The sequence below is a fragment of the Saccostrea cucullata genome, unplaced genomic scaffold, assembly GCF_032062105.1.
Source record: "Saccostrea cucullata isolate Sc308-1 unplaced genomic scaffold, CSIRO_AGI_Scuc_v1 ctg689, whole genome shotgun sequence".
Taxonomy (NCBI): Eukaryota; Metazoa; Mollusca; class Bivalvia; order Ostreida; family Ostreidae; genus Saccostrea; species Saccostrea cuccullata.
Genome location: NW_026929140.1, coordinates 240,719 through 260,020, shown reverse-complemented (window position 1 = coordinate 260,020; position 19,302 = coordinate 240,719). Strand labels below are relative to the sequence as shown.

General features: G+C 32.3%; 3 protein-coding genes across 3 annotated transcripts in view; 1 reads left to right on the top strand and 2 right to left on the bottom strand.

The window, feature by feature from the left end:
• The window catches only part of LOC134279895 (uncharacterized), a 147,629-nt gene that overhangs the window by 91,264 nt on the left and 37,063 nt on the right, over positions 1-19,302 (top strand). The window contains exons 21-27 of the mRNA XM_062762311.1: positions 5,337-5,447; positions 14,105-14,215; positions 16,301-16,411; positions 17,138-17,248; positions 17,559-17,669; positions 18,748-18,858; positions 19,120-19,230. Of these exons, the coding sequence (XP_062618295.1) occupies positions 5,337-5,447; positions 14,105-14,215; positions 16,301-16,411; positions 17,138-17,248; positions 17,559-17,669; positions 18,748-18,858; positions 19,120-19,230 (777 nt within the window). The remainder of the gene's footprint in view (positions 1-5,336; positions 5,448-14,104; positions 14,216-16,300; positions 16,412-17,137; positions 17,249-17,558; positions 17,670-18,747; positions 18,859-19,119; positions 19,231-19,302) is intronic.
• LOC134279886 (uncharacterized) lies at positions 6,196-7,498 on the bottom strand. The gene is made up of 2 exons (XM_062762300.1): positions 6,577-7,498; positions 6,196-6,470 (listed from the first exon to the last, which is right to left on the bottom strand). Exons 1-2 carry the CDS (start codon positions 7,442-7,444, stop codon positions 6,196-6,198), a joined length of 1,143 nt encoding a protein of 380 aa, XP_062618284.1. The 5' UTR covers positions 7,445-7,498.
• Positions 8,152-9,376, bottom strand: LOC134279896 (uncharacterized). The gene is made up of 3 exons (XM_062762312.1): positions 9,307-9,376; positions 8,449-8,904; positions 8,152-8,189 (listed from the first exon to the last, which is right to left on the bottom strand). Exons 1-3 carry the CDS (start codon positions 9,359-9,361, stop codon positions 8,152-8,154), a joined length of 549 nt encoding a protein of 182 aa, XP_062618296.1. The 5' UTR covers positions 9,362-9,376.

Sequence of the window (19,302 nt, the reverse complement as noted above, 5' to 3'; positions counted from 1 at the left end):
ATATTAGGAGAGTATATAAGAAAAGATTTTTGGGAAGATATCTTTACTAAAATCATTCATATAACATTCGGAAAAAACAACAGGAAATATATACTATGTATTAAAGTGTCGAAGGACACTAGATCACATGTTTAATAATGTGATAGTCTTTGATAATATATGTACAAAACCTGATTGAAACCACAGTGCTTGTATAATTTTTGACAGTTTATTTGACTTCACTATCTTGTATAAAATAATTAAAATGTTTTAAACTTTCTTGTACATATTACATGTAACAAATTGCGGAAAACATTAACCCACTCTCTTGTTTTCCTACACTGCGTGTTCAACAACTCACTGACGTCAAAGTCAATCTCTTAGTCCAGTAAGATAAAATGTTTAATTTTTGAAGAAGGTTTACACAGGTATACAAGGTAAAACACGGGCAGTGTTATAACATAAAGAAGGATCATGATCAGAACATTGTTGATTATTTTGTAATTGATTGAACACCAAAATATTTTTACATGGTTGTTGACGGAAATTTTCTGTACGTATGTCTTATTTCACTGATTTCTCAAATGTGTCACGTTGTAGTTAGTTTTTCATGTGCATTTTAGCATGCTTATGTCCTGTTAAACTATGGCCTGTGCAATATTGAACTCGTTCAATATTTTCTTACGGAATCAATGAAATTAAGAACTTGCATTTCAACGTAAGTTTTCAAATTTTGAATGATAGAATCGTTTGCGAATTAAGTTTTTTGTTGATTAAGTTTTCTAAAAAAAAGTACCTTATTTTTCCTCTCCAGATGCAGTTAAAAAAAAAAAAAAAACTTGCTTTTTCAAATGTTAAACCCATTTATACTCAATTTTTTTTTTTTAAAAGACACATGTAAACTAAAATCTGATGTCATATTTTTACCTATGCTGAAAAAAATCCCATTATGGAAAAAGTAATGGGATCAGAAACATGGAGAATCAAAACTCCACTTATGCACTGTAGGGCAATGTATTTGCCCTAACAAAAAAATACTATAGTTAACACTTTGAAAACTTTAATTTACTATAGTGATAACTTTGACACTTTGAAAAACTTTGACGAAAACTTTGACACTTTGAAAAACTTTGGCGAAAACTTTGACACTTTGAAAAACTTTGACGAAAACTTTGACATTTTGAAAAACTTTGGAGAAAACTTTGACACTTTGAAAAACTTTGGCGAAAAATTTGACACTTTGAAAAACTTTGGCGAAAACTTTGACACTTTGAAAAACTTTGGCAAAAACTTTGACACTTTGAAAAACTTTGGCGAAAACTTTGACACTTTGAAAAACTTTAACACTTTGAAAAACTTTGGCGAAAACTTTGACACTTTGAAAAACTTTGGCGAAAACTTTGACACTTTGAAAAACTTTATCGAAAACTTTGACACTTTGAAAAACTTTATCAAAAACTTTGACACTTTGAAAAACTTTATCGAAAACTTTGACACTTTGAAAAACTTTATCGAAAACTTAGATACTTTGAAAAACTTTATTGAAAAATTTGAAACTTTGAAAAACTTTGTCGAAAACTTGGATACTTTAACACTTTGAAAAAGTTTATTGAATACTTTGACACTTTAAAAAACGTTTATCGAAAAATTTGACACTTCGAAAAACTTTATCGAAAACTTTGAACCTTCGAAAAACTTTATCGAAAACTTTGACACTTTGAAAAACTTTATCGAAACTTTGACACTTTAAAAAACTTTATCGAAAACTTTGATACTTTTAAAAACTTTATTGAAAACTTTGATACTTTGAAAAACTTTATTAAAAACTTTGATAATTTAAAAAACTTCACCGAAAACTTTGACACTTTGAAAAACTTCACCGAAAACTTTGACACTTTGAAAAACTTTGGCGAAAACTTTGACACTTTGAAAAACTTTGGCGAAAACTTTGACACTTTGAAAAACTTTAGCGAAAACTTTGCCACTTTGAAAAACTTTGACAAAAACTTTGACACTTTGAAAAACTTTGGCGAAAACTTTCACACTTTGATTTACTATAGTAAACTATAGTTAACTATAGTTAACTATAGTATTTTTTTGTTAGGGTGCTATGCAAGTGAGTTAAAGTTAAATATGGGCGTTTCTATGCAAATGAACTAATAAAATGCATACTTAGTACCCACAGCACATTATGAACATTCTTTCCCATTCAAGATATTGAAACGAATTATGAAAACTTCGTCAGTGCAATGGCATATTCTATTTTATTTAAAATATATGCATTTGTAGTATCTTCTTATTAATTATACAAACATACACAGGGAATATATCTTCATTTCTGTATGAAGTTTGTCAGAGGTCCGAGGTCAATACATGGCCGAATCACACAGCGCAAAAACGTATACATATATAAATATAAAATAACTTGCTCTACTTGCTTTTCATGCATAAAAAAATAAACCAAAAAAGCAAGTAAAATAATTGTTTTATTTATAACGTAAACAAGAATTTCATACATTATTGGCGATCGATTTTAAATGTGTACATAGAGAATATACCGATAGAAACTATCCTTTGTTTACAAGTTTTATGTCACTTTTGTCAGCTGCACAGTCTCTGACGTTTATCCTTAAGTTGAATCTTCATTATAAACCATACTTTTTTTTTTTAAAAAATTCTACTCACGATAAATATGTAAAACTGTTGGAAAAAATAAAAGCATTGCAATCACGCCACAAACAGCTGACAAACACCTCGGCGCTGTTCAATGTAAGCTGTCGCCAGTGTCTCCGTGTTTACATCATAAATATGCCTTTAGTTACGGAAATCGTAAATTGTATGTTTTTTGTATCAAATTTAAGAATTGATTGCAAATTATCTGGTTCGGACCAGTGTCTCCATCCATCGAGAACCATCCGTTCCTTTTAGGCGACCGAACTTCCTCCAACTTTTTATCATCAATCTTCGAAAGTGTTTCCTACGTCTTTCAGCATTGATTATCAATTTTCACAAATAAAAATATTCAACAACAACAATCGGTTCACTATCACTGATCACAAGTGGCCTTTCACAAAATATTGTCTACGAAATGTAGTCCTTCGCCTGACGAATTTGAAGCGTAACCGCCTTTCAAGCCGATTAACACCTTGCGTACTTTTGTCGGAAATCTACGGCGACCGGTTCGTGCAATATTTATATATATTAAATTGTCCATCTCAAATGTATATATAAGTAATTAATAACAAGTTTATAAACTTCTTATTTCTTAATGAAATAAAATATAATATTAAGGACAATATTCTTTAAATTATTAACCCTTATCCTGTTAATCGCGACTCTGAGTCGCGCTGGCTTATCTGATCTGCTGCTGCGGATCGCGACCTCAGGTCGTTTTGAGGGGTTTCCTCATCTGATGCTTGTTTCCCTGCTATTTTTAGCAGAGCATCCCATTTCAATGAATGAAACAAGTATAAATATAAACCAATGGTTTAGAATTTGTAAAAATATACACCAATCAGAAAGATTCATGTACATAATCACCATCCAAAATAGATGGTACTCCAGGACAAAGAAATATTCCAAAATGGCTGACCTAAATATGCATGCTTTTAGTCTCCGGAGCTTTGTAAGAAAGGAAAGAAGTTTATACACTAAAAGGAATATAATTAAGCTACTATCTAAAGGTATAATAATGATATTTAATGTATCATTATAATTGATATTTATAACATTTAAATAGTTATTCGGACTTATTATCCATTATCCATACTGTTCAATTTAAATCGAGGTAAATGCAATAAATTGTAGGAATATAGAAATAAAATTTATATGAATAAAAAGCTCTTTCTTTTCTTCTTATTTATAACACAACTTATGTGTTGATTGCATCAAAGATAAGGATGCTATAAGCTGATAAGTAAAGGAAGTATGTATTCACTGCGATATCTGTTTACACTTAACTTTCGCCGCAGCAGTGGAACTGATAAGCCATAACTTTGACCGCAGGATAAGGGTTAAAATTGCTGCACTATTCCCATGATGATTCTCAAACTATAAAATTTTAGGAAACGTACACTGGACTGTGAATTTTTATCCTATTTCAACTTTAAATTGTACGAAGAGTAACTAAACAATACGTTATATCGCGATAACCTCGCAGAAACTTTATCTAACTCACTACCGCTCTTTAGCGGAGTGGTCGAGAAAGCTCTAAATCTCTCGGGCACATGACATTGTTTACAGTAGTGACTATTGAATGATTCGAACAGTTTTTTGCCGTAAGTACAATGTATTACCAAAGATTTAACTCCAAATAGTAGATTGTCAAATAAGAAAAGATTAGAACATTTTATCAGCTTTAAAATATGACGATTTTCAATGAAAATTTAATAAGAACAGTAGGCTTAGTTAAAAATATCGTTAAGAATGTAGCATTTTAGCATTGTTTAGCAAGGTATTCTACCAGGATTTTTTTTTACTGATTTGCTCTTATAAATTCTATAATGATCGATCTTGCATTGTATTCAATAGCACATTTGCCCCAATCCAACAGACGTTTCCAACCTCCATCGCGAAAGAGCTCCGCTAAGTTAAGTTATCGCGATATCAAATATCGCAGTGTCGTCGTTTGTGCAGCAATATCTTAAATTTTTGGAATAGTCTGCGTCTCTTTATACCTTGTTTCTGTCGAACAAAATAAGGTATGCCCTTTGCCGAAGCGATTTTGTTGATGTTTTTTATAAACTTGTATTGCACAGGTCGACGACGTAATAATCGGACGTACATGTAATAATGTGTACTGGCTATCGCATGTCGTGGGTACTAAGAATGTATTAGAAAACACGTCTTAACATTTTCTGTGCGTTAGGTATAGCAATTATGGGTTTATTTAGATATTTTGCATAGAAACCTTCATACTTAGCCTTAACTCAACTGCATAATATTTGTCACTCAATATCTCCAACATAAGGCTAGAAATCTAATGATATAAAGTTCTGCTTTAAGGTATGTAAGACATACTACATTAAAAATATACAAAATACGAAAGAAAAATGAATGACAAGTATTTTTTCAGCTAAAGGTCCCTTATTCCCTTAAATGAAAATATTAGGTAACTGAAATTAATTGAATATAAGTGAAAACAAATCTAGAAACAGTTGTGACATTCCTCCTTATAGGAGTACATGATTATAAACTGTTTAAAGAGACACATACATTTCAATGCCACACAGGGCCTCTTTTAGAATCCTTCTATTGACATCTGATACACCAAAATGTCGCTTATGCATTTAAAGACGTTTTCATTAATTTTGTTTCCTATGATTTATTTCCGTTTTTATTAAATTATTTTTATCTAGGGTATTGTTTTGTCAATGATTCCTGTCTGAAAGATGGGGAGTCTGAAAAATCAAATCCATGTTTGATGTGCAATGTATCCACCAGTCTCTACTCCTTGATTCCAAATCCCGGTAAGATTCGTTATTTAAGAACTATTTACTAGATAATTTTTTCATCATTATATGATAATATTTTAAATCATCATATGCTTGGAATATCAAATATAGATTACAATGCATATTCAAAGGGAAAAATACGCATTCACTCAACAGACATTGCCAAGAGATAAACGTATATTTAAAAAGTTTAGGTAAAATTTACACCGTTTTCCCCTAAAAATAGCATATATTGAGATATATGTCCAGTGATTTCATTAAGTTTTGGAATAGCAGGAAATAATTTAAGAACAGCAGGAAACCCATTATCGGCGAGGGGTCTGGGGGCCGCCTTAGGCCCCCAGGGGGTCCAGGGCAGAGCCCTGGTGGGGGGCCCAGGGGGGCGAAGCCCCTCGGCCGAAAACGAAAATAGCCATTTTTGAAGCTACTTTTCCTGCCTCTAAGGCCATCAAAAAGTGCAATTTTTATCAAATGTTTACCACTAAAATCTGCTTAACTTGATCTTAAATGGTGCCATTTTGAAGACTCTCTATTCAGTAATTTGTAAAGATTCAAACTATAATTTTTTTTCCTCATTACCAATTTAGAGCTAATAAAAAATATTAAATGTGCAGTCTGTGCTTAATTTTTGTAAGGAATATACTGTATATTTACTCCCTTTCACATGTCTGTATATTTTAATCAACCTTTAATGAAAACAACCATCAAAATTATATTTTTTAATTTCCTGTTCATGCATTACACAAATTAAGGAATTTTAGAATTAAAATTCATCATCTGAATTCCAATCAGATTCACTATCAACACTGAATTTTTTTCTATACTCCTCTGCTTCCCTGAGATTTTTTGCTATTTTTAATTGTAGAAGAGTATTTTCAAAAAGTTTGTCTTTATCATGGTCATCATCACAGGTTGATCCAACATCATCAGCTTCTTCTTCATCATCAACATCTGTGCCATGTGATACATGTAATACTGGTTCGGACTCAGTCTGGACTTCTGCCTCCATATATGTTTTCCTGCTATCCTCTCCTGTACCTATTAAATTTAATTTGAAATCTAAGAAAGGTCTCAAATTAAATGAATTTAGATATCAAAATTATCATTATTTTTTTTTTACCAATTCTACTGGAAAAAATTTTACCTGAAGTCCTACTGGAAGGAATCTTCCTCCTTTTCTTGGCAGAGATCCACATTTCAACTGCATCAGAAACTAAACCATCACACTTCTCTGTGCACAAGTCTGGACCATTGACAGCAATATGTAGTAATCCATTCAACATATCATTTTTTAGTCTGTTTCTGAGATCAGTTTTAATGATTTTTACTTTTGAGGCACCTCTCTCTAGCCATGCATTAGAAAGTGGCATTGTAAGTACCAATTCTACAAGTTTTGTAAGGTAGGGGCACATGTAATTATATTCGTTTTTATGCTTCATAATTTCACTCAAACACCATTCCAAAGGAGTAAAATCATCTGATGCAGGTATTTGACACTTTTTTTCTGCAATATGATATTTCATCAGGTGCCATTCTGCTTTTACTTCAGCAAGGGACTGGGTGCAACCTTCTGAGAGAAACTGCTGGTGAATAATTTCGACAGCATCGTCACCATATGAACTGAAGCTTTCACTGTCCTTATCAGGAATTTGGCAGGGATTGAAAATATTGAGAGCAACTAAAATTGGAACATCAGGAAAGCGTCTTTCAATATTTTCCACTAATGCAGAAATATAGTTGCTAAGTGTCTGTCCAAGCTGGTGTTCAGTATTCTGGTTTATTGTGATATCTAGTAGTTCAAGCCTTCCACCTTCACTCAATTCAGATTTAGCCAACTCAATTGGACTTCTTTCACTTCTTATCTGTTTCAGTTCTTGAACTGCACTGTCTAAAGTAGGCTGAATTGTACTAAAATTAAGATAACTCTTCTGAAAAATCCTACTTATTTTCCCCAGAATTGGTAAAATTGCATGAAGAATGAAGAGCAAACCTACAAAATGGGCAGAATGCATTTTCTTTAGTAATCCATAAGCAGCAGCATCACTTTCAGAAAGTTCACTCAGAGTTTGAACTAAAGGAATCAGATCGTCCATTGCAGCAGCAACTGATGCCTCAAAACTCAACCATCTGGTTTTACATGCCCGTTTCAGAATTTTTACACATTTCTTTTTTTCTGATGAATCAAGTACAAGGCTTCTGTAGCCCTCAAGGTGTTTCAGAAAACAAGCCATCTTCTTTGGGGAATAATGAAATAATTTCCAAAGCTGTAGCATATACGTCTCAACATTCCCTACACACTTGAGATTAGAATTGGTGTCTGTACATGCTAATGCCAACCGATGGCATACACAATGAGTTGCAATCAGACATTTGTTCATATGTTTCAGTTTAGCACTTAAGCCATCTTTTTTACCAATCATCACACTTGCACCATCTGTACACAAACCAGTTATCTTCATCATATCTAGATTCATGGCTTCAAAATTTTCACAAAGCACCTTGAAAAGAGTTTCAGAGTTTGCCGAGTGTGACTTTTCCAGTAAATTTGCAATGAAAAGGAAATCTGTTTGAACACTCCCAAGCTCTTGGTCAAAGTATTGAATGTACACAATCATCTGTTCAAGTGACGACACATCAGATAGATCATCAATCATTAAACCATAGCAGTTTGAAGATTGCAATTTTTTTATTAAATCATTTCTCAAAGTATCTGATAAAGTTAGTAAAACTTCTCTTTGCGACCCTGCTGATCTGTGACTGAAATATTTCAAATCTTTCAATCCAATATGTTCCATGAATTTCATTAGTTTGTTAATCTTAAAGTTAGCAATCATCTGATCTGCAACAAACAAATGAGAATAGAAAGCTTGGAATAAAACTTCATTTTTGATTTCTAATTTTCTGTCAATTTCTTTTTGAAAAACTGAAACTCGATTGAGAGATTCACTATATTTTGCTGCTTCATGACATTTTGTTTTCAGGTGTTCCTGCAAAGCTAACTTTCTAAATCTTTTACTTGGTTCATCTGCAAATACAGCTGATCTGTTTCTCGGATTTTTAATATTATGTTTTCTACAAAGTAGACAGTAGACTCCTTGTTCCTCAACGAAAACGAAATGCCATAATCTTGTAACCTTACAGAAAGACAATTCTTTTGAGTTCAGCCAAGCATGATCAAATTTTTCCTTTGATTTTAGAGAGCAACAGTCACTCCTGCGGCAAAGCATGAAGTTATGAATCTTTTGAGAAATATCATTTTTTTCAATGTCAGGAAAACAGGACTCAATTAATTTTAAATGTTCATTTTCTGAAAGACTTGTACATGTCAGGACAGTGGACACATCACAGCTACTTTCAGACTGGGTCAGACTGGCATTAATTACATTTGTTGAGGATCTTTCCGCTTGTGTCAGCTCATTTGGTTTGCAAATATTTTGATTTATATCAAGATTTTCTGAGTCAGTACCTACAACTATAAAAAATAAAACAGATAAGAAACGAATGAAGATTGATTTAATCAGTATACCAATCAACGATAAAAGTTTAGAACTGCAAAAACATAACATCTACTCTAGGGCAATTTATTAAATATATTCAATATATTTATTCGGGAAAAAAGAAGTTAAAGTCTGAAAGAGATCAACGTAAGTACTTCCAGGTAATCTACTTCTTAAATGTAGGAAAATAATTTGACTTTCCTTTTAGAACGTAATAAAAATCACAAGAAGTTTCAAGTTATGTCAGAGGAAATTCTGGTATATCACTATACATGTGCCTTGAAAGAATGTCGAATCACGGAGTTAAATGTTAAATTATGGGGAAAAAATATAGACTTATGTCTAAAAAAAATATACATAAAATACTGTTACTTTACCTCGCTTAGTGACGGGTACCGGTAGAAAAAAATCGTTTATTTTCCTCTTCGACATTTCGATGTTGTGTGACAAATGGTGGGAACCAGTTCACGTTTATTCTGTGTCATCGATATGTAGCTATATTGACGCCATAATTTCAAACGCAGTAATGATAGGGATTTTGATGTTAACTAAATCGGAAGTTAATTCGTAATTCGGCAGATTTTTTTTTTTTTGAAGACGGAAATCTCAGCCGGCAAATTTTCTACTACAGGCGGTTAATTTTGCCGGTTGCCGGCTCTTATTGAAAACACTGATGTCAAAGTAAAAAAAAAAACAGCATCGACCCCACCTTTTCCTTTCTTTTTTCTTAAACCTTTACATTGTTATTAATGCATCCATGTGCATTTCGGACATTTACTTAATAGATACATCGACACATTCATATTCTAAGGTACTTCTGAAATAAACAATGAATTTGAATATAATCTAGATTATTTTGTTTTTATTTTTTGTTTGTCCGTTTTTGTTTGTTTGTTTTTGTTTGTTTTTGTTTCGCAAAATTGTTGCGTAACAGCGTAGCGCAGAATGGGTTTGACCCCCCAGATAGCCATAAATAAAGTCACGCAGGAGTTTACATCAATTTCGCCTTTCCAAACAAATTGAACAAAAGAAATTATGAATATTTATCGTAATTGACAACAACTATGAACTGATCTGATACATATCAAAATTTAAAAATGTTTTAAGGTGGTATTTTCATACAATCAGTTACTAAACTAAAAGCATAACAATTTTAAAACTGAAGGTCTCAACTTGTTCAAAATATGACCTCAACAATAAAAAGAGTTTCATGTAAACACTGCTAATACTGAAACTTTATATATACAGCAGTAATGAACATGTATATTATCTGTAAATGCAGAAATGAAAATGAACAATTGTGCTGTACTTAGTGGTATTTTTACTCAATTTAGCAGATGTGAAGCAAAACAGATTATTTTTCAAATACTCCCCAAGAAAAATTAAACAAACTAGTTGTTCAAGAGATCATGATAAGAATTAAGAATATCACATGTACTCTCTATATAATATACTCTTCAAAAAAAAAAAAGAAACGCATAGTAGAATTTTAGTGACACATTGAACATTACGATTATTCAGTAAAATGATGCATTAATAAAACAGAATTGTGGTAATCAACAGGAATACTATCTAAATGTCATAATTACTCAACAATTTAAAACTATAGTCATTTTAAGGCCATTAAAGATCAATATCTGGTATGCCCCCGCAGACCCAAACGATAGCCACGAACGGCATGTAATGGAAGCAAATATGTGTAATAAAAACTGTAAAGGAATACTCTCCCACTCCAAATGTCGAACTTTGGTCAGCTGTTGCAGAGTCTTGGGATGCGATTGTCTTTGGCAAATCATGTCAATCCATTTTGTCCAATGCTGCTTAATTTTGATTAAATCTAGCGATTTAGATGACTGTGGCAGAAACAGGTCGCTGTTGCTTTGCAAGAATTGGAGTGTCAAACGAGCCGTATGTGGCTGTGTATTGTGAGATTGCAATACGGCTCCAGGATGCTGCAAAATTAAATGGGCATGTGTAGGTAGAACATGGTTAGAGTACCTTTTTTATCAAAGTCCATCAAATTCGAACCAAATCAATATTACTTTCTTATAATACCGTTTTCCATTTCATTACACTACCACCACCAACTTGTTTAACGTCCTGGAGGCAGTTATCTGTCTAACATTCATTACAAAGCATTAGCACTCTTAAACTTATAGAAGGATTTCAGATAAACATTCTTTACAGGTAGCTAAACCAAAATGTTCAGTAGTGGTGCTGTAGTCATACTCTATTGATCTGAGATCTTTGAAGTCGATATTTGGGGTGCTGTGGGGTCAGAACAATGACATGAATAATCCTCTTACAATAATTCGTAGTCAACTGAAAATTCTTGTTAGATAAACTGTGCAGTTAAGGGATTGCTAATGCTTTAGATGACGTCATTGCATTACATTCATGCAATTTACGTAATCTTCTGAAGTGATGCTGTGCTGCTGATGTCACATATTTTTTGCGAACATTGGGTGTTCGATGTTAATGGTTTATGTTTTACAGGTTAGATATCGCGCTGTGCGTAACATTAAAACCTCTTGCAATTGTAGATTGCGGTACCCCTGCATCCAGTCGCCCATTTTCCTTTTTGTGCTTTGCACCATTTAGATGCAGCATTTTTAGGAAGCGTCATTTTTCAGATAAAACCAGATTCAGAATATCGAGAACCCTTGCTTTTGATAGCCCCTTTGTGCTTGAAGGAATTGCATCAGAATTCAACAAATGAAAATTGAGATCAAGGTTTTTGAAAATCGGGTCTTTTTGTCTATGAGACTTGTAGAATAGCTGTAAAGTTAACAATTGCATTAAAAAAGCACTCGAATAAATCATATCCATATAAAAATAAGAGGTATGACGAAACTATCATACGTTTTTCAGGGCATTGTTTCTACTATGCGTTAATTTTTTTTTTGAAGAGTATATTAGAAAATGATCTCATGCCTGTCTGAATTAAAAAAAAAATAATGTAATATATTTAAAATTGAGCATAGAAAAAAAGTGATTTAAAAAATGAACTTATTTTCAGTTCAAAACCTATTTGAAAACAATGTATTATCCATTGGAAAATGATCTCTTTGTTTAAAGAACTGTTGCTGCCTTAAACGAATAAACCCTTGACAAAGCTACTTATAAATGACCGTGAGAAAAAAAAACAGGTCTGAAAGATTTTGTCCGACCAGGCAGGGGTTTTGGTACGCAAAATTGTAAACAAAAAATCAAGATGATATCCGGAACTTTTTGAGGAGGTTTTGTTGATTATTAATTTGCGAAGCTTAATTGACCCAAAATTGAAATAATTGTTAATCTGTAAACGACTACCAATGATGTTAAGATATATAAAACAAAAGACAGTACTCTTCTGATTTATGGGAAGTGAAGGCAAAAAATTTAATTTTTTATTTTAATATAGTAGTATAGAGGCGGTACATACAACCGATTAGCATTAAAGTCATAAAACGATTGATGTAAGAATATTGCTATTACCTATTAAGATATCCAATGGCCCCAAATTAAATTTTTTTTATCATGCACAAAGGTCACGTAATAATTGATGTGCATTAATTTGCATTAGTTGTTCAATGATACATATTATTCAAACTATTTTACGTAAATGATTATATTTATATTTGCCATGATTAATCTGATAAACTTCGTTAAAGTTTGAAGTGATTAACCTAAGAGTTACCGTTTGAGGGGCAAAAATATAGGTCAAATTAATTGTATGTTGCTCAGTAAGATTCAAACTGACACCCCCCCCCCCCCCCCCGTTTTTTTGTGATTTTGAATCATGTTATATGAGTACTTATCTCAAAGATGCTTCTAGAAATATGGATTTATCTCATTTCACGAATGACATGCCTTAAGATAACAAAAAGGAATCCTATGAAGACAAATACAATCCTACCAAATTTAAACATATACTAAAACATACATTCCTTTATAATCATCAGTAAACAAGATGTGTTTGTGAAACACTGATGCCCCCGTATGGCAACATAGCTAAGATTAAAACTTTTCTTAAATGCAAATTTAATATATTGGTACTAAAAGTAGGGTATACTCAGTGGAAATACAATTGTGAAATATGAAAGTAGGCCAAGGTTAAAGTTTTTTCGTGAGTATGGAAATTTTCAAGGTCAAGGTCATTGATATCTAATGAAAGGTCTTGCCACAAAAAATACATATGTAAACCATGGAAGCCCTAGCCCTAACTGTTCAAAAGCTATGGCCAAAATTTAAAAAGAAAATTAAAGTACGTCAAAATCCAAGGTCAAAGGTCTTGCTATTAAGGCCAAGGTGAAGTTTTTTTCATAAGAACAAAAAATCTCCAAGGTCAAAAGGTCAAAGTAATTGGTATCCAATGAAAGGTCTTGCCACATATAATACATATGTAATTTATAGAAACTCTAGCCCTAATCGTTCAGAATTTATAGCCAGGGTTAAAAAATGGAAAATAGGTCAAATTCTAAGGTCAAAGTCAAAGGGTCAAAGGTCTTGCTATCAAATGAAAGGACTTGTCACAAGGACTAAATATGTAAAGTATGAAAACACTTGCCCTAATCCAGTCACGGCCAATGTTTGCTTTTTAAAAGTAGGTAATACTCCAAGGTCAAAGGGTCAAAGTTCTTGGTATCTAATGAAGGGTCTTTACACATGAATTACATATGAGCAGTATGAAAACTCTATACCTTTTTGTTCAAAAGTTATGGCCAAGGTTAAAGTTTTTTTTACGAGTAAGGATGTATCCAAGGTCAAGGTCTAAAGGTCAAAGTTGTTGGTATTCAATGAAAGGTCTTTCAACAAAGAATACATATATGAAGTATAAATATCCTGCTTTCTACTGTTCAAAAGATATGGCCAAAGTAAAAGTTTGAATTTTTTGTGTAAAAGTCAAACTCCAAGGTCAAAAGGTCAAATTCGGTGGTACCCAAAAAAAGGTCTTTTCACAAGAAATACACATTTGAAATATGAAAGTCATAGCTCAACTAAATCAAAAGTTATGAGCAAGGTTAACGTTCTTGCAGACAAACAGACAGCTAGACAGACAGACAGACAGACAGACAGACAGACAGACAGACAGACAGACAGACAGACAGACGGACACGACAAAAACTATATACCCCGAAACTTCGTTTACGGGGGCATAAAAATTGAAGATAATATAACTTTTCTAATTTGTAGCTTACTGTAATATTGGAGGTTTGTGTGTGGCCGATGGTAAGGAGGACGATTTGAACTCTTGTTTATTTTGTAATACTTCAATCAGCAGGGGGAACTGGTCATTACATCAGGGTAATGTTATAATATTATTTGAAAAATATCATAAATATAGTAAATGGATTTTAACATTTATCATACATTAAAAAGTGTACATTTTGTGACATACGAAGGTGATCAAAAAGTTCGCGAACTAATTGAATAACTTATAATTAAGAAATGATATATGGTTTCAGTGTAAAATTTTTTTCAAAGTAGTGTTCTCCGATATTAATGCGCATTTGCAACCATTCTGCCCATGCGCGGATCGAGTGACATAGGCGGTCACCGGGTCACGTGACATGCTTCTTAGCGTTCCGTCACAGAAGCTTAAAATTTTTTCCGACTCTTATACTTCCCACCATGCAAGTTATTTTTTACAACAGAAACAGCCCCTTTGTCAGAAATAGCCTAAATTCGGCAACAGTATGGGTGGATAGTGATATCCTTTTGCAGAATGAGCATAATGACCATCAAAACCTATAAGTCCTTCGTCTTTTGAACGTCGTTTATTTCATGTGGATATGGGTGTCTTCACTTTATAATATCTGATATGTTTAATGTATAAAGGAAACAATATTTTAGGGATTTATTAATTAAATTATTGTTAAGATATTCATCCATTTTTCTAACTATAACTTGGCGACCTTTCATATCAAATTGCTTAACAAAGGACACGTCTCTCTCCCAGTTTGCTTTCACTGGGCAACAAGACAAACATCATTTTTAAACATCTCCCTTCCTTCAGTTTAACAATCAATCTAATTAATGACAGAACTTCTGGCAAGTTTTTTGTCTTCATAAACCGTTTACAAATTATTATAATCTTCAAGGGGATTTCCAGGACATACCTTTAACTTCACAGGCGTTCGTTTCTCGAATACAACTAAGTCAAGCATTTTTTGTCACAAGTGATCTACCTCATGACATCATTTTCACAAACATGGCGCAAAACATTCCATTACATATGCTTTTTACAGAACATGTGTGTGACTCTATGTGTGCTAAATTTCATTCTAATCTAAATTGTGGTTTTGTAAATATAGAGATAGTTTGCGAACTTTTTGATCACCCCTCGTACATGTAACTTTATGGATCTTTGCACCAACTGCATATTGGGTTTCAGTTTTTTATAGTGGATACGCATAGCACGTTGCGTCTTTATCAATTAGATTTGGATCTGCTTTGCAATCTATTGTTTGTCTATAAAATAAATAAATATTGGTAAACTGACGAAATAAAAAATAAAAATGCGCATGATGATTTTCTTTTCAGCATTTTACATCTTCTATTAAATGGGCTTTTTTTAAGAATGCATTATTATAGACTATTGTATGATTAATGGGCAATGTTTCCGGGAGGGAAAAATTCATACAATAAAGAAAAGTAAATTCTGTGATCAACTTAAGAGCAAAAAATAGTGGACCTTGAATAAATGTTCATGAATTATAGAATACTTTAAAGCTGAACACTTCTCATAAATAGGCACTGTCAGACGGGTATACAAACCGTTCGATTTCGTTTCACCCGAATGCACACTCGAAACTCGTGGCAGACATGTAGTACTTCTTGCGTGGTCTTAGAATTTTTGCGTTTATTTCTTGTTTTTATGTGCATTTTCTGTTTGTAATTGATGTATTGACCTGTATTTTTTATGATACTTTTGTCCTGTTTTGGAAAAAATACGTTAACCGTGATAATTTCATCGCGACCGAGTAGCACGGCTGTGTAAGATGTACGTCTACACTCGTCGAATCCCTACAGCAAAATACATTGAACTGACAGGCGATCTGCTCCTTATATATTGGTTGTAGGGAGAGCGTTGAAGAACGGGAAATATGGCAGACTATGCCTTTTTACGAGTAGTGTTCAGCTTTAACAATAGATCAGAATCTGAAAAATTTATTTTTCATTAAAGTAGGCATTCCTTTCAAATTTAGTTTTGATTTCAATGTATTTTAAAGATTTTGTAAACCACAGTATGTTTCAATGTTCCACATAAAATATCGGCAGTTTTAACCTTTACGTTGCTGCTGCAAACGCAAAAAACGATTTTTTTTCTTTATGATATGTAAGAAACTAGTTTGTCTTAATGTTTCAATCAAATTTCTGATAATTTAGGATATTGTTTTGTCAATGGTTCCTGTTTAAAAGACGGAGGGTCAGAAAGAAACAATCCTTGCTTGATGTGCAACGCTACTGCCAGCAATTACTCTCTGGTTGCAAATCCTGGTAATATAGAAATTTTAATGATTATTACCTAACCCTCAAATTGGCATTATCAGCTCTTCGAAAACCTACTCTACACTGCACATTTATAGTTCTGCTTCTACGGTATTTTTATGCAGTTTGAGTGATTTGCCTCTATATATAATTCTAGTAAATAAAAAAATTACAATATATCACTCAATTAATTATGAATTTAAGTATTTTTCACATTTTAAAAGGCCAAAATAAAGACAAATGATTTGAACATGTTATTTACATGTTTTATCTTCGTGGATGTAGATAACACTGATTTCTGTTCACTAATACTGTGTTGTGTTTGAAAATATTTTCAATATATATTTTTTATATTGAAAATTAAATAGATAGGCTCAACATTTTTATCTTTATTCAATATAATTTTCTCAAAGTCAAAAACATTTTTAGGGAGGTTCCTAACCAGTTTATTATTCTGTGTTCAAATGTCAATTGTTTTCTTTTTTACTTTATGGAAATAAAGTCATACTTTAAGAAATATGTTTCTGACTTATATACACGAATATATCCATTTTTCTTGTCTCGATGTTTAAAAGTGTTGCTTTAAAAGGCATAAGAATATTTTCATAGGGAATTGTGTATCATAAATCGAGACTGTTTTCACATTCTGTTACATTGTGTTTTAGAAAGTCTACTTTTTCACTTTACAAATTAACAGGGCAGAAAAAAGTATAGCAAAACATTCTCTCTTTTCAGCTTTCTGCAATATAGCAGGTTTGTGTGTGCCTGAGGGTAAAGAAAGTGATTCCAGCTCTTGTTTATTTTGTAATACCTCACTCAGCATGGAGAACTGGTCACAACATCAAGGTAATTTTCAGTAAATAAATTTAAAAAATAAGTTCACAGTAATTTTTATCTACAATAAAGCGAGCATTGTGAGAGTTCACATCCAGAGCAAACCTAAAGCCTTCAAATAACTTTATTAATTTAATAACAGAAAGTACATTTTAATTTTGCTGCTAATTAAATAATATATAAAATTTAGCTGACTGTGTGTTGTGAAATACAGAATTAACTGCAACTGAAAGCTCAGAAAAACCTAATAACGAGCGTCATAGATTCCCTTTTAAATTGTTTGCATGAACGGAATTATGATAAGAAAAGTAAAATATAACAGGGTTTTGTCTGATTGATGGTCGATGTATCCAAGAGGGACAAAAGAATACAATGAATGAATGTAAAATTTGTGATCCACTTCAAAGCAAAAGGAATTGGACAGTGATTGCGGGTAAGTAAGAATTTTTTCACGCACACCTTGAAGTTTATGTTGTTATTGTATGCAAAGTGTTTGAATTGTCTTTTAAGAGTTTCTATGAAATGAAGTAAGACCCAAATTACCGGTACAATTTATACAATAAATCGAAGATTTGGGGCTATATAGTTTTTTGACCGTCTGTCTGTCCACAAATCATATTTTTGCCATAGCTTTTGACCGCTCGGAGCTATGACAATTATATTTCACATGTGTATTTCTTGTGTCAAGGCTTTTTTGGGGTACCAACATATTTGACCTTTTAATCTTGACAGTTTTACCCTTTTTGCAAAAGATTCAAACTTTAACTTTGGCCGTAACTTTGACCTTAGCTTACGAGTTTGACACATATTTTAAGAAAAGTTTAATTTTTGTTATAAATTTTGAATTGATGGTGCACACGATATCATATTTCACTGGTATAATTATTGGACACGAAGTCTTTTTTTCAGAAACAACATTTTTCATCTCTCGACATTAACCTCAGAGTTTGACTTGCAATTGAGAAACTTTCGAGGAAAACTGCCATATAAGGGCATCAGTGTTTCATAAACAGATCTTGTTCCACTGTAATTCAATCTGAGTTTGAAGTATATTCGTTGGTTATTGGTTTGTCAATGGTTTCTGTTTGAAGGACGAAGAAATTAAAAAACAAATCAATGTTTAATATCCAATGTTTTTACCTGTGGTAATTCCTTGTAAAATATATTTTTTTAAGTACTTCCAACTTTTTAAAATGCAACCATGTTCTTATCGTATATATTATTGATTTGGCCAGCAGTCACTTTAGTTTCATTAACCTTACGTAGTGAAGTGTACAGGAAGACAGAAAAGGAAATAAAACAGATGATTTCGATATTTCTTTCTTTTTGAAGATGATAAAATCCATCTGGTACATAACAAAAAAATATCAATTTATCGCGAGTTTTTTTTTGTGTGTGTGTGTGTACCATGCTATATCATTCATAATATTATTACATTATTTTTCAAAATTTGTTATGAAAAACAATAGATACCCTTTACAATTTAAAAAGAAAAAACAATATAATTTCAGATTTCTGCAGTATAGGAGGTATGTGCATTCCTGATGGTACAGAAAACGATTCCATGTCTTGTTTATTTTGTGATACCTCACAGGGCAAGGAAAACTGGTCATTACGTCAGGGTAATGTTTATTATATGAATAAGAAAGTTACAAAAATCACATCAATTCAAATTTATTATACAGTCTAAATGTACATTATAAGTAATAAGCTTTCTCAAGATGCATTCTTTGTTTTGCTCGTCCAGTCACATTTCGATTTTAACTGTGACCTTCTTTGAAGACATTAAGGTATGCAAATCCTAATGAAAAATTCAAAACCTGTTTGGTATATTTTTAGTTTTTCATATACACTTTTCTGACCAAAATATTTCAAACCAATAGGGTATTGTATGATTGATGAACAATGTGTCCAAGCTGGACAAAACCACGTTACAAATGAGTGTAAAGTATGTGACCCAATTCAAAGTAAAAGTAACTGGACCTTGAGAACAGGTATGTCAGTAATTTATTCTCATATGCAAATATCTTTTGTTTAATAGGGTTTAAGACATAATCTTATGATAG